Source organism: Macaca mulatta, chromosome 18 (assembly GCF_049350105.2).
Source record: "Macaca mulatta isolate MMU2019108-1 chromosome 18, T2T-MMU8v2.0, whole genome shotgun sequence".
Classification (NCBI taxonomy): domain Eukaryota; kingdom Metazoa; phylum Chordata; class Mammalia; order Primates; family Cercopithecidae; genus Macaca; species Macaca mulatta.
The window spans coordinates 71,656,854-71,684,261 of NC_133423.1; the positions used below are offsets into that span (position 1 = coordinate 71,656,854).

Genomic DNA, 27,408 nt, shown 5'->3' on the forward strand with positions numbered 1-27,408 from the left:
CTGGTCTCAAACTCCTGACCTCAGACGATCCGCCCACCTCGGCCTCCCAAAGTGCTGGGATTACAGGCATGAGGGATTTATTTAAATAAGTAGCAATCTGCCTGCTGAGCTACAGGGCATGCAAACACATGTGTTTCCCAACCAACCCAGGGAAGCCTGAGCACTGGCAATGAGTAGGACATTTCGTTGAATAATTATTATTTTTTAAATTACTACATAGACACAGAGGTGCAGTTACAATAATCTTAGGGTTGTTTCATAGGTACACATACTCCTAAATCCCTGGAAACTCTGAAGAATAAAATGTTTCATATGTGTTTTTAGCAAAGCTAATTTTTAAGAACTAAAATACAGAATGTTTACAAGTTTACTTTCAGTTTTGATCCTCAAATCAAAACATATGCCTCGGTCTGTCCTCAAACCACATGCAGGATCTCAAGTCCTGCCCTTCTTTCCTGGAAGCCAAAGAAACCTCCAAATATGCTGACAGTCAGTTTTTTTTTTTTTTTTTTTTTTGAGATGGAGTCTCGCTCTGTCGCCCAGGCTGGGGTGCAGTGGCCGGATCTCAGCTCACTGCAAGCTCCGCCTCCCGGGTTCCCGCCATTCTCCTGCCTCAGCCTCCCGAGTAGCTGGGACTACAGGCGCCGCCACTTCGCCCGGCTAGTTTTTTCGTATTTTTTAGTAGAGACGGGGTTTCACTGTGTTAGCCAGGATGGTCTCGATCTCCTGACCTCGTGATCCACCCGTCTCGGCCTCCCAAAGTGCTGGGATTACAGGCGTGAGCAACTGCGCTCGGCCGACAGTCAGTTATTTTCTACCTTTTCTACTTTTTCTTCCATTTTAGTTTTGAAAAACAGAGAACTGTCACGGGCAGATAATTCAGGTTTGTGTAGAATAAATACAAAAGGGATAAATACATTTGTTAAAAAAAGAACAAAACAATCTGTTGACTTTTTCTTCTGTGCAGCAAGGAAACTATTTTCCCCGCTCACAAGTGCTAATAAACAGCTTACATGCGTTGGGGGGTGTGTGTCTTTGTTTAAAAATAGGACCTGGTATAAAGCTGGAAATGTTAGGATTGCAATGCTGGAACCTGCTACTGCATAAAAATACCAGACTGGTGGAGATCCAGAACTTACCCTTGCTGTTAACAGCACATAGCACTTTTATTGGCTTTTATTCTGAATTTACTAGCACCAATTCTCAATCAGGAATATAGTCGCAGAGCCATCCTATATTACCCTGGAAATTCCCAGCCTGCAGACATAGACCTCAGTTTGTAGACCATTCTCATATGAGAAAAATGAGCAGGACACACAGAAGGGTGACCATCAGTCTGATTTCTTATGTGCTCTCCTGTATTGGGAACTGTTTCTTAAGGTAGAATTTTTCTATAGAATATTGGTGTTTCAGGTATTATACCTGAAGATCTGTCCCTCTTCAAGTATCCAAAGTATAATTCTCTAGGACACTCTGACAATAAAACCTTTTTTATAAAAGCACTTCAATATCATCCCTTGGCCTGGGCCACTAACTTCTTCTTCCCTCCTCTTGACTCCACTTCTCCTTGAAGGTCCACTCCACATCTCACTACCCCATTGTACTCAGCCACACCTACAACTTGATTCCACTGCACACCAACTCGATCTCTATTTGAATGATAATCATAACAGCCTCTATCTATCGAGTGCCTGCTCTCTGCCGGATGCACTGCACCATCACTGCAGCTAATCCTTCCAACTGTTGTTTTGCAGATGAAGACCCTGAGGCTCAGAGATGTTCAGTAACTTGCTAAAAATCACACAGCTTGTCAGTGACTATATGGGATACCAGGCTGGAAGGTTTAACTCCACAATCCATGCTCTTTCTATAAATCCATATCACCTCTCTTTTGGTATTTCTTTTTCCTAAATCTGGTTTCCTCCAATAAAGAATCCCTTAAGGGGAAGAATTATTTCTCTTTATATTCTCTTTAAAGTTAACATCACCAGACATTTATGAAGCATCTGCCATGTAGGTGGCATAGTGCTAGATATTGAGGATTCAAGAGACACGGGCCATGCTCTTGGCCCTGAGGACAGAGCACAGAGCTCCTAGCTGGTGCCCACACGTGTTTGTACCAGACTGATCATGGCACTGTGGGATAAATACTTCTCTCCGGGACCTGGGGTTTCCCAGTAACATCAGTTACACTCCCCTGGAATTTAATGAAGGCATTTCTACCTTGAACACCATTTTAGGTTTCCTTACAGAAATACAGAAAATCTGATTATAGGGTGTTATCCTGGATCCTAAAGCGCTCTCCAGTGTGATTTGATGTGTACTTTGAAAGCCTAAATAGTAATCCAATTGTAAATTTCTACACTGACCCAGCTTAGCAGCAAAGTAGACTACCAATGACTAGGAATGTTGAATTAAAGGAGATCCTTATTGAGAAGGATTCAGATTTCTGTCTTTTTTCTTTATCCTAATTACTTTTAGAAGGCTGCCTCTTGGAAAGGATAATGGAGTAGGATTTTCCTGTTCAGGAAATATTCTGGAAGAAACACGACCCGTTGAACTTAAGAGATGACTCCTGCTATGGAAGCTCTGTTGACTAATGATAAAAAGCCCAGGGCAGAGGATGTACCAAGCTTAACTGTCCAAGAACATGTTTTCTGCAAAGTGGCTGATGTGCCTCACAGTCACGACCACTGCACAGACCCTGTCTGGGTGACTAAGCGATTCTCTGGCTTCTTCAGCAAATTCTCTTGAAGGAAGCTCATTGTATTCTAACTTGTGGCTATGGAAGTAACATGAAAGAAGTAAAGAACAATTTTGAGCAAAACAGTATGAAGTTGCCTTTGCCAACTCTGATAAATGAAAGTTTTTACTCCTTTCCTTTCAATTTCTCCTCCAGAGGAATGCCTTATTGCACTTCTTTCATCGAATATTCTTTTCTTTCTTTCTTTCTTTTTTAACAGAGAGAGTTTCTCTAGACTTCAAAGGGGGAATGTGTGAAGGGAGAACTGGGTCTTATCTTTCTGCCTCTTACAACATTGGGTCACTAGAATCTTACCAGCAAGAAAGAGGAGTCACTGTGTGAGTAAAGAGAAAGCACATCTGGAAAATATCAACATTTTAGTCCATTAATGCTGTGTTTGGAAAGCAAAAGTGCATGTTGTATTATTTTATTTATTTATTTTTTTGTCAGCAGAGGCCTGAAGGAGGGAGGCACCGAAGGAAAGAAAAGAGGGGCAAGACATCATCTCGTCTCCCCTTGTACTTGCTCCCCATTATCTCTTCTTCCTTCATCTTGGTGAGACTGCCCCCACAGAGCAGGCCAAGCCAATCTCCAAAACATTAGGTTTCCAGGGAGGGCTTTTAGGGCAGCTATCCCCTACCTGCAGATTGGCCTAGAGGTCCCTGAGCATCTATTGTTTGCCTTCATGGAAGGCAGCCCTAATGCACAATCCATCCATCCATCCATCCATCCATCCATCCATCCATCCATCCATCCTCCCATTAATTCATCCAGTGAACTTTCCTAGGCACTGGTTAAATATCATGAGACTAGGTGCTGGTGGGAGATACAATAAATAAAAGGTAGTCTCTTGTCTTTATGGAAACTTATAGTTTGGGTGGTGACACACTCAAGTCCATTGACTCTAATGACACAGTGTGACAGGAGCTAAGAGTAAATACCGGGTGCTATGGGAACAAACAGGAAGGGGCCTAATTCAGCTTTCGGGAGCTGCCATGTGTCTACATGAGACATGAAGGGTAGGAGGGAGGCACTTTAGCTGGAGAGCAGAGAAAAGGTGCTGTGGGCAAATGGACCAGCACACGCTAAACATGCCAGAGCCAGGACGGGCTTTCCATGGATAAAAAGGGAGGAAATATCTGTACCTTAACAAACAAACAGAACAAAAAAGGCGGGGGGGGGGGAAAGCCTCTTCTTTGACTCTTTTTGTAAAATTCTGAATGCATAAATGTCCTAGACTTTATTTCCTAGCAGAGGTAAAAATTATAAAATGTTAATATATTTGCCAAACCACTCTCGTCTCTCTTTTAGCAGTAAATGTGATTACATAGTACTGAGACTTAAAGGTACTTATTAAACGGCTGTTTGATTTCAAGCTTCTCCTTTATCTTGGCTCACTAGGAAAAGTCATGGAGAAGTGAGTAATGACCTAAATAATCTAAACGACAGGAAGAGAAATAGTCCAGAAAACCCTCCTTTCTCTCACCAGGTTCCCTCCACCTCTCTGCCCAGGGCTAATCATGATTTAATAGCCTTCCTTAATCACTTACTCTGTTTGCTGCTTCATCTAAAAACTTAAGATGCTCCGGGTTAGATCACGGTCTAACTCGTCACAAATGGATAGAATGACCTGGTAATTTTCCAGATTTCCATTGCCCAGACTAATCAGTCAACACATCCAATGATGCACATTATTTTCCACGTATATGGCCTTAGAGATGGGACTAAAAGCCTCGACTATACTGAGGATTTTTAACAGGCTTTGCCATTCTAATGGCTAGATCTGTGTAATGTGGTTAGGAAGAAGCAAGGAACAGAGACACAGATATGATTTCCGGGGACCAGGCACAGGACAGATACTTCAATTACATCATCTTTGCTCATCCCAATCACTTTGACAGGTAGCATTATTATTGCCATCTTACAGATAAGAAATCAGGAACTCTAAGAGGGTATGATTTATACCTGGGTATGGAGCCATGTGGAAGACTCAGCATGGCCCCTGGCACACTAGCAAGCACTTACTGAACATTCACAATTGTATGACAAATGGTAGGATCAAGGCTTGAACCTGGACTGTCTGGCCCTGACACCCATCTCATTCCAATACACACTGTGCTTTCTCAGGAAACTACTGCATGCTGGGAGAGAGGTGGGAGGAATGACCAGTTGGAGGGAATTCACTTGGAATCTTTGTTTTCCTAGGTCAGTCTGCGGGCCACAGAGCAGAAGGAAGACCTGATGATCCACAGACTCTCTGTCGGCCTCTGTTCTGAAACAAAATGGCCGTGTTTGCCTCTCGTGTTTTTGACAGGAAGGTTCGCCTGGCTGTTTTCTAGAAAAGTGCTTATGTAGTTTTGCGATACTGAATCACGACACCTTCTACCCATGGTCTCTGAAAGGTGCGTGGGGAACTTACTGTGTCTGCAAGTCTGGAGGATTCCGGCAAAAATCCTGCCCTTACCCTAAACCAGATATGTTTAGGCCCAACATCCTATAAAGTGGGTTGAGGTGGGAGTGCTGCCTCTGTGCTTAATTTCTACAGTGCAGTATTTTTATAGAGCTATATAAACAACAGTGACCACAGTGAATGTGCTGAAGAGAAAAAAGGGAATTAGTTGGCCAATCCCTGGGTGAAGCATGTTGTATCTCTGGAGATCTTGTGTTTTGCTTATTCTCTGTCAATATAGTTTTCCTGTGTGCTGACACCAGGGTTTCCATAAAGCCTCCAAGAGATAAGATGAAAAAAAATAGAGGAAGAAGGAGTAGCTAGAAATAGGTAGGAAAAAGCAACAAGGGAAAAAAAAAACATTATAACTGTCAGAGAGGACCCTGATTATTGCTGAAATGAGTCAAAAGGAATTATTATGTCTCCCCTTTCAGATCTCCTAGCTGTAAGTTCAAGATACAGAGATGAAGTTTATCATGTTGCTATTTTGCATCTGAGTTGTATGAATGAAATACTTCATACTTGCAAATATGAATCTTCTCATGCTTAACTTAATGAAGGAACACTTGTTATTTGGAAGAAAAAAAAGAAAGCATACTTACCTTTATATCCCAAAATGGCTACTGTGATTGTTAGCAAGGCACACAAAATGTATAATAATATGATAGAGAACTTCAGCGCCCAGTTATTTTTACATTTGGTACATTGTGTTCCTTCCTGAATACCTGTAAGAGAAGTCAAATTTTAATAACAGTAAGCAAAGATGTCATTTAAAAATATATCTTTTTGCATTTTGGTTCAAACACTGGGACTAAGAATAATTTTTACATATGCCTTACTATGCTATGAGAACTATTGTGACAGTAAACATACCGCTTGAGCAACATAAGTACTTTAATATTACCACTCTATTGTTATAGCTGTATTTAATACGACTTTAAAATAATTGCACATAACTTTGTTTCATAGAATACAGTCATGCATCATTTAATGGGAATACAGTCTGAGAATGGCATCATTAGGCAATTTCATCACTGTGTGAACATCCTAGAGCAGGGGTCCCTAATTCTCAGGCCATGGACTGGTACCAGTCTGGTGGCCTGTTAGGAACTGGCTGCACAGCAGGAGTTGAGTGGCAGGTGAGCCAGCGTGACCACCTGAGCTCTGCCTCCTGTCAGATCTGCGGCAGCATTAGATTCTCTTAAGAGCGCGAACCCTATTGTGAACTGCACATGCGAGGGATCTAGGGTGCGTGCTCCTTAGGAGAATCTGACTAATGCCTGATGATCTGAGGTGGAACAATTTCATCCTGAAACCATCTCCCGCCCCCAGTCCATCCACGGAAAAATTATATTCCATGAAACTGGTCCCTGGTTCCGAAAAGGTTGGGGACCACTGTCCTAGAGTGTACTTATACAAACCTAGATGGTATAGACCAGCGGTCCCCATCTTCTTCCCTAATTTTTCCATGGACCAGAGTAGGGGTAGGGATGGTTTCGGGATGATTCAAATGCATTCCATTTATTGTGTACTTTATTTCTATTATTATTACATTGTAATATATAATGAAAAAATTATACAACTCACCATAATGTAGAAACAGTGGGAGCCCTGAGCTTGTTTTCCTGTCAACAGATGGTCCCGTATGGGTGTAATGGGAGACACTGACAGATCACAGGCATCAGATTCTTATAAGGAGGGCACAACCTAGATCCCTCGCATGCACAGTTCACAACACGATTTGCGCTTCTATGAGAATCTAATGCCGCCGCTGCTCTGACAGGAGGCGGAGCTCGGGTGGTCATGCAAGTGATGGGAAATGGATGTAAATACAGATGATGCTTCACTCACTCGCCCGCTGCTCACCTCCTGCTATGCAGCCCAGTTCCTAACAGGTAACCAGTCTATGGCCCTGGGGGTTGGGGACCTCTGATATAGACTACTACACACCTAGGCTACATGGTATGGCCTGTTGCACCCAGGCTCAAACCTGTACAGCATGTTACTCTACTGACAGGCAACTTTATTTTTGGCAACTTTAACGCAATGGTAAGTATTTGTGTATCTAAATATAGAAAAGGTACAATAAAAATACAGTTTTATAATCCTATGGGACTGCCATCATCTATGCAGTCCATTGTTGACTGAAATGTTATGTGGCACATGACTGTAGTTTCAAATCAAATTCCATTATGATAATTACAATGATAAGTTCAGTAAAAATCTCTATATGACAAAATATTTAAACATTCAAATTTACTTATTTCAGACATTATTAGACCTACAGCATTCAAATACAACAAAAAAATCCTATTGATTGGTCCCTTGATGTTTGTTTCAGTGGCGTGCTGAAGTTGGTTCTACTGGCTTGTAAGAGCCAATTGTTAAATTTGTAAGAATTTTGAGAGCTGGTTGTGAAACTGTTGGTAGCTTGAAATCCGCCTTGCAGGGAGCATTTACACCACAGAAATTGGCAAACACTACAAATTAGGATGACCCCCATTCCCTGGCTGCAAACAACTAGTTTATCAGCATGCCACCGGTTGTAATGTATTATAACCTATGGCAGAAAATACAAGTAATCTTGTAATTAACTGCCCAATATATAACAAATTTTGCATATTACGTGTATACAAGAAACAGACACTGACACTTATATATGTTATCATAGTGATTTGAATAATGACTGTAGAACAAATAAATATATGTTATCATAGTGATTTGAATAATGACTGTAGAACAAATAGAAAAACCAGACACTTTTGATGAGAGGAGGTAAATTTTTACTGCTAAAAGTTCAAGTTTTGGAAAAACATTCTTGTCTGAGCGGTAAACCAGCATCACTGCTGCAAGTGACTCCAGAAACTAACCTTTAAAACGAGAATTTCCATCTGATAGATTAGAAAGACACACAAGACAAAGACTGTGGATGTTTTAATGTAAAAATCACATTGTAAGGAATATCAGGAGATTCCCTGTTTCCCCGACCTGTTTCCCTATGTGTGTCTTACTAATAGCATCCCCCAGGAGCAACAGCACATAAAGAGGACTGATCTCCTATAACTGTGCTCAGTAACTTTTGATGGGTAAGTCATGAGGATTAAGCCACAGTTGAAGTTTCTCTCCTTTGGTTTGTAATTTTACGCATAGTGCCCTTCTTCAGTGAAAAGAGCTCTTCAGCTGTGTTTAATGCAAAATGATGAGAGAAACAGCATATAACAATGACTTAAATTTAGCTTTCAGGGTTCAACCAATCCCTCTGGTGTTCAGCACATCTCTCTGGCTGTAGACACAAAGGAAGGAGGTGCATCTGTCAATTTCATGACTTAGAGCAGTGCTTCTCAAACTTTGGGGTGCCTCAGAGTCACTTGAAGCACTCATTAAAACACATTGTTTCTAATTCAGGAGGTCTGAGAAGGGAACTGAGAATGTGGATTTCCTTTTTTTTTTTTTTTGAGATGGAGTTTTGCTCTGCTGGAGTGCAGTGGCACGATCTTGGCTCGCTGCAACCTCTGCCTCCAGGGTTCAAGTGATTCTCCTGCCTCAGCCTCCCGAGTAGCTGGGATTACAGGTGCCCGCCACCACGCCTGGCTACTTTTTGTATTTTTAGTAGAAACGGGGTTTCACCATGTTGGCCAGGCTGGTCACAAACTCCTGACCTCAAGTGATCCACCTGCCTCGCTGCCTCGGCCTCCCAAAGTGCTGGGATTACAGGCATGAGCCACCATGCCTGGCCAAGAATTTGGATTTCTAAGAAGTTCCCAGGTGATGCTGATGCTGATGATGCTGTGGTCTGGGGACCACACTTCAGAACAATGTTTCTCAAACTTTAAAGTGCTTACACATCACATTGTTGAAATGCAGGTTCCAATTCAGTGGGTCTGAGGGAGGAGCTAAGATTCTGCATTTCTGTAAGGTCTAGGTGACAACTGGTCTGAGGACCACACTTCAAGGAGCAAGGGTTTAGTTTAGAAGCTGGTCATGATGAATTGACCTTTGGTTAACCAATCCCTTGAAGGTGAAGCTGTAAAATTAGACTCACTGATCAAACAAACCTAGAGTAAATCAACTTCTTTATTATAATTTTTCCATTTCCCCCCTCTCTTTCCTTTCTGTCTTACTTCCTTATAGCCACCTGTATATCTCAGCACCATCTCTTATGTCTAAAACTGACTTCATTTCTAGCCCTGCCAAACCAGATCTCCAACTTCCACCCAACTTTTCTTATTGTACTCAACTTAACTACTATTACTACCCCAATTCCTCAGGTGGTTAAACTCAAAGACACCATCATTTCTTCTCTTGTACTTATTCTCCAATTCAGTCACCAGATCTTGTTAATCCTCCAGTGGGCTATTTTTCAACATGATCATCATCATCTACAGTTTACTGATGTTCAGTTGCTGCCTACAGTGTGCCAGGTTCTGAGCTAGGTCCCTTACACACAGCATCTCTAATCCATAAAAGGACTGCAAGGGGGCATCGTAGTGAGAGCTGAACTGACCAGGACTCCAACCTGTGTCAGACTCCAGATGCCACGATCTCTCTACTAGGCCATGGTCCCTCTCTATAGCCATCCTTTCCTCTCCATTTCCCCTGCCACCACCCTAGTGTGAGATCTTTTCATCTCAGTGGAAGCTTCCTCTTCCATTCCCACTGGAATCTAGCCTCACTCTTTATATTAAAATACCACTGTCCTCATGACATTTGCTAAAAAGGAAAAAAACCAAAAAATCAAAACAACAAACTTTCAAGAAGGCACTCTTAACTAAAGGATGTGCGCATGCACACACCCACCCACACTCCCCCCACCCTGCCACACATACACACCAGTGCGTAAGCTCTCTGTAATCTGACGGTATAAAATGAAAAAAGACTCTTTACAACCAATAAGAGTAAAAATACTTTTGAAATTTAGAGAAAGGAACATATAGATAGACCCACAGACACGCCACATTCCATGCTGAGAAACCATGAACTTGCTTTGGTGGCAACTGTGAAGCACAGAAGGGCAACCGACACAGGGTGCTGGCCTGACCTCCCGCTGAAGGACTGGGTGGCACTCCCACGGCTGATGGGCGGTGGTTATTCCTTTGGGATTTTTGGACCATGCTGGGTGAGCTTCTTACGCCTCTTCAGGATGATTTCTTAGCTTCCACCTTAGTGGAGCTGCAGAGGATTTGGTTAGAGCAGAGATTATGGTATAGATGACACAATCTGGGAGCTAGAAGGTTGTGCAGATCAAGCGTCATTGTGTCATTGATGGGAAAAGAGAGGCCCAGAGAGAGGAAGCAGGATCAGAAGCCACATGTCCTGACTCCAGCACACTCATCTTTCCCTCCCATCCTTCCCTGTGAGCTAGCCCTGTGGCCGCCAGGCATCTTGTGCATGTGGTATTCGTGCAGATCCACTCCCAGACAGCTGTCACTGGTTCACATTCCGAAGAGCTGGGGCACTTCCTCACTGTGTGTATTTCTCACTGCTGACTCTATCAGCATTTAATCAATATCAGATGGCACTGCCTGGCCTCCCTTTCCACTTGACACACTTTCTCTGTCTTGTTTTGCCCCTCCCCTGACTTCTTTTTAATAAGAGTTCTGTTTTATCTTCCTCTCTGCCCTCCGCTGGGAGGACATCTGGCCAAACACACGGATGCCTACTACAAAGGGACCCTGCTGGCTCCTGTAGCTGGGGCACCCCCTCCTCCTTGAAACTAGATGGTTACAAAATAACATTCAAGAGAGATATCCCCCTGTTACCAGCCTTTATAGTGTTTGTTTTCTTAGCATTACTTTCCAGAGCCTGGGGACTTTGTTCCCATGGGAGGTGGGGGTGGGCAGGGAAGGAAGGGCTGGGGACTGGTATACAGAGTGCTGAAGATGAGAGATTCCAGCTCAGGAAGTGAAGCAGTGCTGCCCCTCAGCATTAAGAGATCCAGCGTCCCAAAGAACCTGGCCCCAAGAGCACATTTGAAATTCAGTGGCCTACAGGCAGCAAGGACCTGAAGGGTGCATGCCTTTCCACTGCTTCTCCCTCTTGAACTATCTCCTGCTGAACTCCACTCTTGGCTCATGTTTTGAATGTATTTTCTAGTGTCCAAGTCTTTGTTATACAAAAAAGTGTGGGGGCCCAGTGAAGCCAAAATCGCGCTGGTTAACTCCTTGAGTATTCCATGGAAGTTCAGAATAGGCTGACAATTTGGTCCCCAGTGCCCAAACTCAGAGTCCCCTGGGCTGCCCTGGTTCCAACAACACATTTCAAGTAGGAAGCTGGCAGTGGGGGAATGGGGGCTGCGGATCAGTGAGCCGTTTGCTGGTTGGGGAATAACTGAAACACTCCAGGAATGACAGTGCAAAGGGCCAGAAGAATTCACCAGCAAAGAGAATTCCTTTCTGCTGTGGTTCTCCATAAAGAGCCCTCCCAAGTGCTGTGGTCCAGGCTCAATCCAGTCTGTTTTTCCGATCTTTTTGTAGAAAAAAAAAAGAGTCTCCTTCACTCTCATATTTTTTTGCCATGTGTATCACCGAAGGTGGGCTTGTATGTTAAAATGGATACATTGCAGATCCATCCCCTTCCTTGGGAGGCGGAGGCTGGCATTGTGGGTGAGTGTGCGGGCACTTCTGGGCTCTTTTCATGATCACAAGTGTCTTATAGCTCAGTGGTGTTGCCATAAAGATCATGTTACCAAAGAGAAGCTTTAAAAAGGGTCAATTGCAAAATCCAGAAAACCACGAGTTTTGATCTGAGATTTGCAGTGACCTTTTCATGTGGTTTTTTTACAGTTATTAATCTACTGCCTGGTGGTATAGATTCCCATAAACCCATAAGAATGATTTGGCTCTAACAGTAAAATGGATGATTCAAATAAATTCCTATAATTAAAATGCCCTCAAAAGCAACAAAACAGTAAGAGTTAACAACCTGGTTAGTTGTTACGCAATATCACTGGAACAAAAGTTAAATACATAAAACACTTCATCCACTGAAATAACTAGCTTTTCCTTACAATAAAGGCTACTTACTAAATGATGAAATATGGAATTAGTTAGTAAAGAAATTTTTTTATTAGTGAGTAATTTAGTTCCCCAAATACAAATCCCAGCCCTGGACACCTTACTATGCCAAGTTTCCTAACGATGTGGATAGCCATGAAAACGGAAGCAGGACAAGAATTGGAAATGAAATCACTTTCTGTGCAAAATAAGTGAAGCCTCACAGCAGCTCTGTGTTCATAAAGATGTGTTCAAACCAGAAAAGTTACTTAGAAGAGAGTTTTATGACAGCATGAACTCTTCGGCATTCATTCTGAACTTACATTCAAATTCTGTGCATTTACCAAGGGTATAGTTTGTTTTCATTGAAATTTTTTCATGTGTATAAAAAGAAAAGGCAGTCAGTTCTGGTTTGGTTTTATTGTTTTTTTTTAAGATTATGCATTATTTATTTAAAATTTATAATTTATACCCTGCCTACTAAAAAAGAATTGTTGTAGGCAAAAACCAGATGTAAGGGTCCCACTCAGAGTATACAGTGTCTGCCAGAATATATAGTGGCTCAAAAGAACGCCATTATTTTCTCTTTGTGGTTTTTATAAGAAATCTTTTATTAGATGAACTGTCCACAAATGCTTTCAATTCCAAGGAGAGGAATCCTTGCTCACTGGGGAGCTCAACCATCACATCTCTTGCAGTCATCTCTCCTAGCTGGCCCCTTCCTCTTGGCTCTATTCCTATTCATTTTATGCTATGGGCAGAGTGAACTGTCAACATTTCAGCAGCCTGACTACTTCATTATCTGGCACTACCAGACAATGTCCTTCTGGGATTAAGTGCTGCATCTTTTCATTAAAAGGACTCATGAAAATGCAGCTCTAGCCTGGGTCGTCAGTCTGCTGTAGAGTGGAGCCTGACACTGACTCTGACAGGTAATTGAGGAAGGCCATGAGACATTTCTTGAGTGGGTAAGAGTTTGCTACTGCTGTGAATGTGAAGAGGAACTGCTGAGGATGATGGCTATTACTGAGGACCTGATATGGGCCAGGAACCCTCTCCTTGTTACTTACGATGTCCTTAACAACCCTGCAGAGTAGGAATTCTGACCGTAATTTTATAGATTTTAGGAAAGTGGGGAGTTCAAAGAAGGTGAGTACTCAAGCCACTGAGTAGCTGAGCTGGGAGTTGAACCTAAATCTTTTGCGTGTTGCTTCTCCAAGTTTATTCATCTCCAGAAGTGAAAAACAAAACAAAGCAAGATAAAGGATGTCCAACAAGATAATCTAGAAAATGGACCAGTTAGACTTGACGAAGTATTCTGTCAAAATAAAGGGGTGCAGAAACATCCCTTCACATGTTGATAGATAAGCCTTTCTTCGAAATGAGCAATAAAATGTAGTCTCCAGTGGGTTAACTATTACAGGCCTGATGCTTCTGTCAGCTATAATTTTTCCTTTATTATTCTGTGGTGACACACTTAAGCAGCAAGTTAATTCTGCCCTAAATACATGCTCATTCTCTCTAGGAGAGGTCAAGAGTGTCTTGGGGTTTTGGCTGGTAAGGCAATGTTAGCCCCTCAGGGGAATATCCCCCAATGCTGAGGGAGTTTTTGGAGTGAGGTGGGCCAGGGGAAGAAGGTACCTTTAAAATTTCAAAGCCAACTATGGGATATGCAGGGGCCTTGATCAGCTTAAGCTTGAAACCAAAAAACTGGGTGCCTCATGGTTTTCTTTTGAAGTTCTAGTATGCTTGAAATGGGAACCCCAAAAGCTAGTCTTCAATGGCTCCTTCATCCACAGAGCCAAAAAACTGCTTGTGGCTCAAGCTTGCACGAGCTGGGCAAGGTTAGACAGAGGCAAGGAAGAAGGTGAAAGGAGCGTTGATCAGATGGTGATTAAAAAATTTACTTACCTCTGGCCTCTCAGCCTCCCTCTAAAAAAAAAATTATCTGGAATACACTGGCAAAAAATAATATTTTTTTCTTTACCAATACCTCTTTGACCCCGTGGTTCAGGAATCCACAGTGATTCTCCAGCTGCTCCCGCACCTTCTGACCATGTTGGCACTCAGAATCTTGAGGCCAGGAGGGGCGCTGGTTGTCACCTTGGCTAGTATCTATCTCATCGTGAAGAAACTGAGACCCAAGGAACTCCACTCCTCTCTCCTACTCCTCCTGCCCCACGTTCATACACTGCCAGCCTGGCTTTAGGGCTCAGGTTTTCTACCTCCCAGCTGGAGTTCCTTCGACCCCAGAATTCTGCCCACATCACCACATTCCGTTCTTGCTACATCCTGTTTATTCATTTATTCAAGGTGTAAGTAGCAGGCAGTAGTTATAATGGTAAACATAACAGACAAAAATCTATCTCTGCCCTTCTGGAACTTGTATTCCAATGGGAGGATGTCTTCATATGACAGAAGGTGATGAATGCTATGGTAAAAACAAGGCAAGCACTGGGCGAAGGACACGTAGCGGGGGACGTAGACGTCAATTTTAAGTATGGTGTCTGGAGCCCTCTCCGCAGAGTAACATTTGAGCAAGGGTTTGAGCGTGCATAGGAAGGACCCCGGGCACCTGCATGGCTGTGGTCTCTGACAGGGCTCTGCTCATTTCGTTTCCACTCTGGGCTGTGAGATTTGCCCTTCTCCTTCCTGAAATGCTCTTCCCCTCTACCAACTAACTTCCTTTGTGCTTACTCACAGATTTCTTCCTCAATGCACCCTTTCCAAATTTGCCTTAAATCCCTAAGCACCTGTGTGGTTGATACTGCACACATCCACACTCCCCATGATCATCTTCATAGCTACCTCCTTGCACAGGCATGAGGGTTTTGTTTCTCTGCGGTGTTGCGTTTGCATTTCCCTAAGCAAAGCAGCACCCGCTAGTACTCGGCACATCCTGCGGCTTAACAGAGACATGACTGGAGTACAGATCCCAGCAGTGGGAAGAGGCCTTCGCTTCCACGAGCAATCTCCCTGTCCCCAAATTGGAACCTGCTGGCAGGTGGCAAGGGATTTCACAATCTCCTCTCCCAACTTTGTCCCCAGCCTTCTAGGTGATTTGCTGATCTCACTGTCCTGTGGGCTGGGGTATGGATGTCCTGGGAGAGGGGCACAGCTCAGGGGTCTGACAGTCAAAATACTGACACTGATGAGAGCCCCTTCCTCCTACACATCCAAGGCTGATGCCACAGGGAGCCGCGGTCTCAACAGTAGAGGGTGGAATGGAGGTTATTGATGAAAGGAATGCAAAACATGCCTTCAGACCCCTGCCCAGACCAAAGTGAGTCCCAAGACCCTACAGCGTTTCTCCATCTTGTGGGTCTCGGCACTTACAAAACTCCATCTGATAGGGCCAAGATGAGAACTGTAAACCTGCAATCCAACACTTGCCTTGAGTGTGGCTGCTTTATGAAGTGTCATTTGGGGGCAGCTGAAGGACTAATATAATGACGAGGGGGAACAGCACTGAGCAGGACAAATCTCAGTCAATGACAAGGTATTTGCTGTTTGTCAGTGACACAGTGTTGGGGCCTGTGAAAATTATGCTGCCGAGCAGGTGCTGGCAAAGACGTGCCTACATCCACTTTCCCTCACATACCGGTTCGATTCTTTTCAACCACCAAAACTAGTGTTTTGATGGGGAAAAAACGTGGACTTTAATGTAAATGAAAACATCAATCAGCCTGACAGACATTCCTCATTCCTCAAGAATATGTGTTTTTCCCTTTCTTCAAGTGAAGATGATAGTCGAAGACACTTAAAATTAAGGGAAGGAAGCCAAGACAGAGCAAGAGATTTCACCATTGGTGTTTTAAAGCAATCATTCTGTTCCGCGTTGAATGTGGCCTCAGTCTTGAACTTAATGAGAAATGAGTCAATCGACCTGAAATGATCCAATTGAGGAAAAGTTGGCACAAAATAAAAAAAAAAAGGAGGGAACCGGGAGGGACCTATTTTAATAGACTATTGGCCCACGAAGGCTGCGGGGGAGTGTGGCTCCAGGTTGAAGGACAACCACCCCTGTCACTAGCCACATACTTGTTATTAAAACTAGACAAAGGCCTGGTGTCGTGGCTCATGCCTGTAATCCCAGCACTTTGGGAGGGTGAGGCAAGAGGATCCCTGAGGCCAGGAGTTCAAGACTGGCCAGGGCAACATAGTGAGATACTGTCTCTACCAAAACTAAACAAAACTAGACAAAGGAGGCTGGGGACAGAAATATTTTCATGGGGCAGACAGCTATAGTTTTGGAGGTCAAAGCAATGAAACTGGAAATAAAATGAAAAAAACATTAAACAAAAAGTCAGAAGGCATGCAATGAATTATGGAATATAAAATAAATGGGAACATGTAGGCTTATCTAATTTTCCATGCCTTTATATGGAGTTTAGAAATGACAGTTAAATTTAGAAAATTGTTTAAAACTGAAATAACTAGATGGGAACACACGTTTGTATGCACACACATAAAGTGACTTTCTTCAGACAGTAGGGATGTTTGTAGAAAAGGATTTCTAAAGCAAAATTCAAAATCACCAGGCACAGTGGCTCATGTCTGTAATCCTAACACTTTGGGAGGCCAAGGTGGGTGGATCACTTGAGGTCAGGAGTTTGAGACCAGCCTGGCCAATATGGTGAAACCTTATCTCTACTAAAAATACAAAAAATTAGCTGAGCATAGTGGCACATGCCTGTAGTCCCAGCTACTTGGGTGGCTGAGGCAGGAGAATTGCTTGATCCTGGGAGGCAGAGGTTGCAGTGAGCCGAAATCCCACCACTACTCTCCAGCCTGGGTGACAGACAGAGACTGTCAAAAACAAAAAAAAAAACAAAACAAAAATCAAAAATCACAATTTCCCATGGGTTTATCATGGGTGTGACTGGAGCCAGTTTATACTGACTGATGACCCCCAATTATTGTTATCTCTTCACAACTCTATATTCAGTGACTTTATATTGGTAGCATGAAATTGGTCATGCTGGAAGTATTTACACCATTGAAATCAGCAAAAAGCTCCAAATCAGGGCTTTTGCCTTCTGGAGAGCTGGCTGTTAAACATTTGCCAGCATACCACTCAAACTAGTGCAACTGATCCATTGCATTTAAACAAGTAAAGAACTTATCTGTCCATATAGAGTAATTACTTGAGAAGCTCAGGATCACTGGCACCACCAAGCTTGGACATGAAGCATCATTCCTTTCCTTCCCCAGAGGTGATACAGATCTTATATGCCCTCTTACTAGTGATATTTTACACATTAAATGTTTTGAATTCAAAATTTCCATGGAAACAAGGTAAATTTCAAATTTACAATCTCTGTGGGGTGATTATAATTTTAGGTTCCTAGTGAAACTGAGCATGTTTAAGGTTCAATTCCCACATGTCTGTTAATTTCACACCATGGATACAGGTTGACTTAACTCTGACCAGCTACCCTGAACGTGCACTTCCTTCTCACGTGGAAATGAGGTACAGAGGGACTGGCCTGAGCTGTCACCCACCTGACATTAGCATGGCAAAGTCAAGAAGTAGAGCCCTGGTGGATCAACCTAGGACAGGCAGCTGTGGAGGACACATTTGGATTCAGATGGAGGAATCACCACCGAGGAAAGGACTTTGAAGAACAACCCCCATCTGGAAGATACTCTGTTTACCTCTCAAAATCATGCAGGGATTAAAACCCCACCTACCAGGCAGAAAAAAAATAAGAGTTCAGAGGAAAGCAACACTTCATTACATTCATGAGATGCATAAATGACTGTTAACAGCAGCAGACTTAGAAATCAAAATGGAAAAAATCAGATTCTACCAGCTGAGCCATTCTGCAGGCAGAAGGCCTTTTGAACTTCAGCTCTTACAGCAGAGAATCAGAAAATGTGACCAGGAGCACATCAGCTCTGGAAACAAGTGAATAATGGAGATCAGAGACGCAGAAAATACACATACAATTTCATATGGTATGAAATTTTTATGGTATAATCACTTCATTGTATTTCATGCCCAAAGAAATGAATTTTATTTCCCCGATGGCCAAACAGCTCCTAATTACAGTTGTAAACTGGTTAAACGGGCTTAACGAAGAGCGGCTTTGGGTGAGGACTTAACACTGTCCAGTCTGCACTTCACTGAGGTGTTCCCCACCTCCCCAGTGAACGTAGAATTTGGAATTAGTACCGGAATCACCCAATAGGGATTCACTCATACATTTTATTTTTAATTTGCAGCATTTATTTATTTACATTAACTTCCAGTACACTGCATGTGGTTTAGAACATAATGTGAGTTCATTGCTTATTATTCTTCACAATATCCTGTGGTAAGAGAGACCCTTCCAATTAAGAAGAGGTACTTGTCTTGAGAGGTTCACCACACAACGGGATCCTAGGGATGGTCTCAGCTTGACGGACCCAGGAAGCACACCCCTTCTAAATGGTGCTTAGCCAGAGCTCTTCCTGCTTGGGGCAGCCAGGCCTCTCAACCCTACTCTGGAAAAGCAACTAGAAGCTGAGGTCCTGCTGCTGATGGACTAGGAATACCATTTTTGCATCTCTGTCATGCACAAAGACAGGGCTCATTCATCACCTTCCCATTATGCACAGCCCTGAAGAGGAACTGAAAAAGAAGGATTCAGTGATTCAGAAAATGTTTGTTCCTAAATGAAGAATACAATGAAGTCTGGACAGCTCTCATTACTATGCAATGTTCCTTCCTGCTGGAAAGCAGTTGTGTTATTGCAGCAAAGCTGGTCAAGACAACCAACCACCTGTAAATACAACCTACTGGTTGCTCTGAAACAATCTGTCACTTTCTATAGGACTTAGGGGAAACAACACCTAATAAACAACACCTAGTAAAGCAAAAGAACATATACTACAGTCAAAGGAAAATCTCATGTACAACTGTGGTAATGACAGTGCTTATAAAATTAGAAGCACTAATTTATTAGGGTACACAGAGCCCCAGATGATGCTGTGATTATATGTTTACTAAACTTTATCCGGAGGACTACTGCATAGAAGTCAATCTTCTTGCCTTTGAGCTCGTGGAAGATCCATCTGTTTCTACTCCTGCTCACTTCCCAGACACACACCACAACTGGGCACAAATCATGGAAACGAAATGTTTATCCAAGTGGAGCTGGAAAAGCCAGGACCCCAGGAGGGCCCTGGGGTGCAGGGAGGACCCCTTCTTTCACAGGTTTCTGTTGCATGGGCCTAGGGTAAGATGGAAAGGATCACAGAGTAGGGGATAGAAACAATTTTTTTTTAAAGAAAGAGAAGAAAATCTTCTGATTATCTGGACAGAACAAGAGAAAGGGGAGCTGCGGCAACAGGAAAATGAAAATAAGCAATAACAGGCCTGTGACAGTTGACTGTAGGAATGTCCCTGCCGGTAGGTAACTTGTATCCTGACAAGCTGGTAGAGCCTGCGGCAAAGGATCTGTGCTTTGCTCACTGGGACCTAGAGAGGATACAAACTCTTTCTGTTCCTAATAAAGAACAGGTTCAAGAGAGCGAGGGGAAACACACCGAGGCATGAAACTAACATCTGCACAGCAGCCAGCGGCACAGCAGTCACATTACTTGGATATCCAGGGCAGAATCAATCAAGTATGTGAGTTCCGACGTAGGCACTGTGGTGATTCCTGCGAAGGTTTTATATCTGCACACTTGGTTTGCAGAGTGCAGCTGCACTTCTGCTCTCATTCTTCCCTCAGGTGCCTTCGTGCAGCACCAACTCTGTGAACCAAACAGTGTGACCCCACCCACCCATCCCACCTCTCCCTACTCAGAGACGCTAGGTTTAGACAGTGAAAGCGTTCTTTGGTAAATGCATTCCACAGTTCTCTTCCAGTCTCAATCCCGCTCTCAAAACACAAAATAGGTAACAGATCAAAAAGACCAAACCAGATCCATTAATTTTTTATTGTACTGTCTCATTTCTATTAAATCAAGTACCAGAGTCCTGAAGTCACCGAGCCAAAGCTGGGAGCAGCCAATCCAAATCTTTGAAGTTAGTGCAGAAGTAGGGGCAAAATAATTTCCCATATCATTTTGGAGGATATAACTGAAAGAGTGTTTTTTGTTTGTTTGTTTGTTTGTTTTTGGAGACAGGGTCTTGCTCTGTCATTGAGGTTGGAGTGCAGAGGTGTGATCTTGGCTCGCTGCAGCCTCAAACTCCTGGGCTCAAGCAATTCTCCCACATTAGCCTCCTCAGTAGCTGGGACTACATGCATGTGCCACCATGCCCAGCTAATTTTTGTGTTTTTTTTTTTTTTTGTAGAAATGGGGTTTCACCATACTGCCCAGGTTGATCTCAAACTCTTGAGCTCAAGCGGTCCACCTGCCTCACCCTCCCAAAGTACTCTGACTACAACATGAGCCACCACGCCCGGCCAAAAGAGTGTTGTTTACTGACACTGGATAATATGATTCACACAAAATAGAGCATTTAGTGATTCAAGGATGTACCCAGAACATTCTGCCAAGGGGACATTTAACGCTGTGACACAGGAAGTGTCATGATGACTCAGGAAGAGGGGATCCAGGTGTAGTTCCATATTCCAGCAGAACAATGCTTCTGGCCAAATATGTTAAAGCTTCCTCCTATCTTCAAAGGAAACAGAGACTACAGCTCTGTGGCAAGAGACAATGAATCCCTCTGAGGGATGAGTGTATTCTAGTTAGACAGGAACACAGACTACATCTGCCTGTGACCAGGACAAAACTGTGATGGTGACCGTGGTGAACTGGAACACACGCTCATCAGTGGTAAGAGTCTCTTAGTTTTCCTCTTATTCAATTTCCATCTTGATGAAAAATGAGAAATTGTATGCAATTGATGAACAAATACACAGATTTCTGTGTCAAAATCTTACTGCTGATTTTATGTACTTATCCAATGTAAGCTCGTCCTATTTGATCACGTCTCTGACAGTCATACGGTTATCCTTTCTTCCTCCACAGTGATCGCTGGAAAGGGAACACCTTGCGGCTTCTCCCACAAAGCTTTCGATCCTAATGTGAGGAGCAGACCTCTCCCGTGAGACTATTCAGTGGGGGAAAAGGGCCGTGTGGACACATGGAAATGGATTCGGGCAGGACCAGAACTATTTCCTTAGCCACACAGATGAAGGGTTTTTACTAGTTCCTGAGTGAGGAGGAACTGGAACCCGATATCAAAACCCACTGTATGTCCTTTACAGTTTATTGTATATAATTATGTACCATAACCTGTGCATGGCTTACATGCCAGGGCATGGGATCTGTCATTCCCAACAAATCTCGTTGTTGATTTCTGTAAGTCCCAGCTAAGAATCCCCTTAAGAGATTATCTGAACTGGGTAGAATCAAATATTGTGACAGAACCCAGGGCCTGGGGGAAGCAGCAGCCCCTACTTCTAGAATTCGGCCTGGTGTGCTTCGTGGTACATCTGCAGGTGAGCACCGACTAAGAGGTATACTTGGTGCACACCCTGTGTCCAGTACCGAATGGTGCCAATATGAGCCAATGGGACTTGAGGAACATGTAATTCTGTTCACTGAACTGCTGTGAAGCTGCTACAGCGCCCTGCTAAGTCGTGCTCTTTGTTCATTTCTGAGCTTGGGCCTCCTCTTGCACGTAGGCCCTGTTCCACAAATGACTCCAGGGGATAAGGGGCTTCCAAACACCTAAGTCCTAGAGTGTTGTTTTAAGCCACTTGGCTCATGTGCATGTCTGTAAAGCATTGCTAGAATTGGAGGTGTTTCAAAGACAGCGAGGGGCATAGGAGAATAAATGATCTAATACAGAGAGTGAATTCCTGGTGATTTAAAGCCATTGAGAAAAGGGGCAAACAGAGCTTGGGAGACAGTACACCTTGATGTCTTCAAAAACACATCCCTTAATTTCTAAGAGACCATAATTTATCTTTCTATATTGCTAACACCATATTTGTCAAATACAGATATTATGGACTTTTAATATTAGGGAATTAAAAGAGCCTTTTAAACTCTGTTTTGAAATACATGCATTTTTTCATGTTTGCACATACAGTAACACACCAGCATATCCAGTGTTGAAAGTATGATCTGAAATTGCAATCAAGCCATTCAAACCATTCAAAGAACCAGCCACATGGAAACTATGACCTCGCCCCTGAAAATCACCCACAGACATTTGTTTGGACATGATTTCAGGAGATCCATGGGCTCTAGAAACCACCTGTAGGCCTAAGGCTCGGAATTTGTGATACCTGGCCTCCCATAGGAAGTACAAGGATGTCCTAATTTTTCCCACCAGAATTTGTATAGACTAGCAAGTTTTTGGGCAGCTTGTTATACTGATAGGCTTCCTAGTCTCCACTGAGGGGGCAATTCTGTTTATAAACATTTCCCTCACCCTTCTTCCCCATTCATTCTTGTGGTTTCCCAGCCCAAGCAATACTTATCTGTGAGTCGCTGGCCCCAATAACTAACTCAACACAGCAACACGTTATGGATGGTGAGTTCAGACCGCAGATGTCTGTGTAGCCAGTTAAGTAGCATCGTCAAGACAATCCAGTGCGGAGCAGTGGCAAAGGACAGAACCACCCAAAAGAAGGGAGGAGGCTGGACGCAGATACATGGGAAGTTGGGGAAAGTTCATCTGTTGTTAAAATCAACAAGTACAATGTCAACGGTGGAGGCCCAGATGTCCCATTAAGAAATGTCCTACTTAGTCTGGAAAAGTTGGCAACTGTTCTCGTGGGAACCAGCAGCAGGAGCAGCCGCTGCAGTGCACGAATCAGAAGTGTCCTTCCTCACACCCAGCTCCATCTGGGTCATGTCCCTCCTCTGCTCAAGCTCTTCCGGGATCCTCTCCTCTCACTGAGAGAAAGAGCTGAGGTTCATGAGGCCCTAAGCTGTCTGCCTGCCAAAGCTGCCCACCTTGCTCGTTCTACTCCAGCCATGCTGGCCTCGTCACCAGGTCTCGAATACACCAGGCCTGCCACCACAAGGCCTTTGCACGGGCCGTTTCCTCTGCCTAGGACTCTCGCCTGTGGGTACCCTCATGGCTTTCTCCCTTTTTTCGGGTTTTTACTTAAACACCATCCTCTCAGAGAGGCCTTCCCTGATCATTCTTTTGAAAGATGCAATCCCATTTCCCCTCGCCTCTACCTTTCTTGTTTTATTTTACATATTTATTTAGACATGGAGTCTCATTATGTCGCCCAGGCTGGAGTACAGTAGCTATTCCTAGGTGCACTCATAGCTCACCACAGCCTCAAACTCCTGGGCTCAAGCGAGCCTCCCACCTCAGCCTCCTGAGTAGGTAGGCCTACAGGCACGCACGACCACACTTAGCTCTGTTTATTTTTCTTCACAGCACTTGCCACCATTTAATTTACTTATCCATTTTACTTATCTTTTGGCCTTCCCAACAACAACGTGAGTTCCATGCAGGCAGAGATCTTTGTTGGTTGAACTGCCCATCGTCTCCCCAGAGGCTAGAAGATGGTTAGAACAGTATCTGCCTCACAAAGTTGTTGAAGAGATTAAATGAATTAATGCCTGTAAAACACCTGAACAGCACGGGGCCTATACTAAGAACTACGGCAATATATGTTATAATTTTGATTTTGTTTTAAATTTTGTGATGAAGGTAATTGGGTAGTTATTACCATATCCATCTTACAGATTCCAAGATGGAGGCTCAGAGTAATTTACCTGAAGTTCTACATTAGCGACTGGCAGAGCGAGGATTCAAACCCAGATCGACTCCATTCTGTGCACTAATCTCCCCTCGCTCTGCTTTGGAAGTCCTGGGATAGAAGAGAGGCAGAAATCCATTCTTTCTGGAACAAGCTCAAAACCTGAGAAGGCTGGTCCACCCCGGGGGGTGGGAAGTGGGGAATAACAGCTCCAGAACCCAGGGACCGTTTCCTTTCAGACTTTACACTGCATGGACCTGACATGGCGTGTGGCATTCTGTTTACTTCCTAACTTCACCAAAAAATCTAATAAGACTTTGCCAATTAAACAATGTTTTCATGACCCCAGAAAATCCGTGGATTGGAGACATTTACTTTAAACAGCCATTCCACCATAACAGGAAAAGAGGTAGAGCAGAGAAGTTTATTATAACAGCTGCTTTCATACCTCAAACAAGGTTTGGCTGTTTTTGGCAGGTTGCACTGTAGCAGAGTTGGCAAGAAGTGGACAGACTGCATGAGTTTCCTTTCAAAAGATCATTTTGCTTCCTTAAAAAACCCATGACTGGACTATCTAGTGTGAACTGCAGATGTTTGTTCTTCCTTTGCTTCTCTGTCCTTGGGGGGCTCCCACCCTGCTTAGGCCTAAATGGGGACACAAGTTTGTAGAGCAGAAAGAGCTTTGGAATGGCAAAGTCCTTGATGAGAATCCCACATTTCCTTTGTTAGCTGCTTAACTCTCCAAGACTCTTGTCTTTCTCTGCAGGATTATTCTAAGGATTAGAGTAAGGCAAATAGAGACCCTAGCACAGTGTCAGGCAGGTAACAGGCAGCTATGATTATCATGAACTTAGATGGTTAGAGGCTTGAGTCTGAGTCCTCAGGGCTCTCCTGAGATACTGCATTTTACAAAATGCATGCAGCAGATAATGTATAAAGTACAATCTCTTGCCTGAAGCGTTTTTTAAAACAGGGCTTTTCTGCACCCCCTTCCCTTTCAACCTACAAAGTTGGTAAGAAATAGAAAAAGAATAGATGTCAGGGTTCCCCTGCACGTGTCATCGCTCTTGGGGTCCAAAAGGGGAGGAAAGGGAAGAGGGGATGGGGGACCTGGTGGTGCCCTGGAGGGCAGAGCTTCAGTGGGTTTTAAACTGGAAATCCTACAGGAAGTGAAGGCTCTTGGCTCCTGGGACCTGGGCTGCCCTGGGCTGTGACTCCTGTAAAACCCAGTGCTCAGCAAGCGGCTGAAACCATTTCAACGCTAATGGCTTCCAGATGGCAGAAGAGCAACCAGCAGCATGATGCTCATGGCACGTGTGAGCCCGAGGGGTCTGATGCCCATTGGTCAGGCTGCCGCCTGAAACTCATAAAGAACCCATATGAATCAGGACTGGAACCCCCAGCAAGCTTGCATTCCCTGGCTAGATCTAACAGTGTGCACTGGGATATGCCTGTAACTGGCATATCCCCTGCAATCTGCGGTGTCTTGGGCAGCATAGAAGCCACTTTTCTTACCCCTTCCAGCAATGTTTATTCTTCAGCATCCAAGTCTGAGACCCACAGACAACACAGGCCTTGTTGCTCCAAGGAAAGGGGCCTCCCAAAACATTTGGGAGAAATGCGCTGGACTGGATTTTTGGACCCTGCTGTGGTGGAGGGAATCCTTGGCCTTTGCTGGCAGCTTTGAAGACCTATTTTTGATTTCCAAAGCTTTTAATCCTTTGTCTATTCAGAGCCTGAGCTTGGAGCATTTGCCATCCAGAGACAAAACCTGGAGAGCAGCCCAAGAAAGACAGGGCCTGGATCAAAAGGACGCCACCAGCTGGGCACTTAGAAGCACTCACTCCTGGGCTGGAGCCTGGTGAGGAGTGGGGCTGGGGGAAATAGGGCGGCGGGGCTGGGGGAAATAGGGCGGCGGGGCAGGCTGGGGCTTGAACTCCTTCCCCACTGAGAGAGCTGTGGTTTCATCTGGACGTTGAAACATCCCACATCCCAAATACCAACTCAACCAAAAAGAGAATATAGAATTGTGCACATCTTCAGCCCTAACCCACTATCCACGGGTGATAATCCAAAAATTTAACAAACGCTCTACCACTGATCAATGAGAAGGGATACCCGCTGCTGCTGCCCAGCTGAGTATCAGCCCTGCCTGTGCCCCAGCAGAGACATTTAAAAAACTACCACTGCAGTTACTTGTCGGTGGAATCTCCCGGGCAGCCAACACATTTTCCAGTGTTGGCAGAAGTTTTCAACTGCCTGGCACTCTTCCTGGAGGGCACCCTGCACAGCGCTGGCCAGGCTGCACAGAGCTGAGGACACATCAGAAGAAGTTGTGAATTAAAAACAAAAACCGTCATAAATAAAAGTAGACGGATGGCTATTTTAAGTTGCTCCACCGTTTAGGGAAAGTAGCTGCAAGGAACAGCGGCCAGCGCGTGGAGAATATTCTTCCATTCTTGTGTGTTTTGGTGAACTGAAATGTCCGATGCAATTGGCACTGGTTTTTCAGCCAACACAGAGGCCCGCAGGGTGTGGCCACTGAGGGAGAAAGAATGAAGCAAACAGCACCCAATTCTTGCTCTCCAGGACCTTATCAGGAGGTCTTTGCAATCCATTTCTTGGCGATTACTATTAAAAGTTGTAGGTGGATACCTAGCTCCTTACCCATAGCCTATTGTGCTCTCCATGAGGTCTCCATTAGTGTCAAAGGGTCTACTAGGAGAACCATGTTTTGTCTTGTCCTTTCAAGACCCTTCTTCCCGACATGGTGTACACTCCTCCCCAATTTATTTCCCCTTTTCCTTTCTATTCCGAGATTGTTCTCCCCTCCATTCTTACATCTCCTTCCTTCTTTTCCCCAAGTATCTGCTTTCCTCTGCCATCCTCAGCAGTTTTTCTTCTTCCCAGTTCTTTCTTTCCACCAGTGCCCTCAAGAACTTCACACCCAAACTGCCAGCCATAACCTTGAATGGCCTTGGGTGAAGATTGAGCCATGCCGGTGGTTTCTGGCAACCATGCCCTCCCCAACGCAGGGTTCACTCTGGTCGACTAAGGCTGGAGGGATGGTGCCATCTTTTTATCTCCTTCTATTAGAAGAAGAAGGTTTTGTTTTTGCTTTTTTTCTTTGAGATAGGGTCTTGCTCTGTCACCTAGGTTGGAGTATGGAGGAGTGACCACAGCTCACTGAAGCCTTGACCTCCCAGGCTCAAGTGGTCCTCCCACTTCAGCCTCCCAAGTAGCTGGGACCACAGGCACATGCCACCATACCCAGCTAATTTATTTTTTACTTTTTGTACAGATGGGGTCTCACTATATTACCCAGGCTGGTCTCAAACTCCTAGACTCAAGAGATCCTCCCATCTCAGTCTCCCAAAATGCCAGGATTACAAATGTGACCCACTGCGTCCAGCCTGGAGAAAAGTTTTAACAAGCAGAAAGGTCCGTTTACTCCAAAGCAGGTCTGTGCAACTAAAAGTTTTGGAAAAGTGAAGAAAATAGAGGAGGACAACAAAGGGAAAAAGGAAGAAATAAAAGGAACAAAGAGCA

At 44.0% G+C, this 27,408-nt stretch overlaps 1 protein-coding gene across 1 annotated transcript in view; it reads right to left on the bottom strand.

Annotated features, from left to right (window-relative positions):
• COLEC12 (collectin subfamily member 12) overlaps positions 1-27,408 on the bottom strand; it is a 182,619-nt gene that overhangs the window by 32,000 nt on the left and 123,211 nt on the right. The window contains exon 3 of the mRNA XM_028838240.2: positions 5,795-5,917. Coding sequence (XP_028694073.1) covers positions 5,795-5,917 — 123 coding nt within the window. The remainder of the gene's footprint in view (positions 1-5,794; positions 5,918-27,408) is intronic.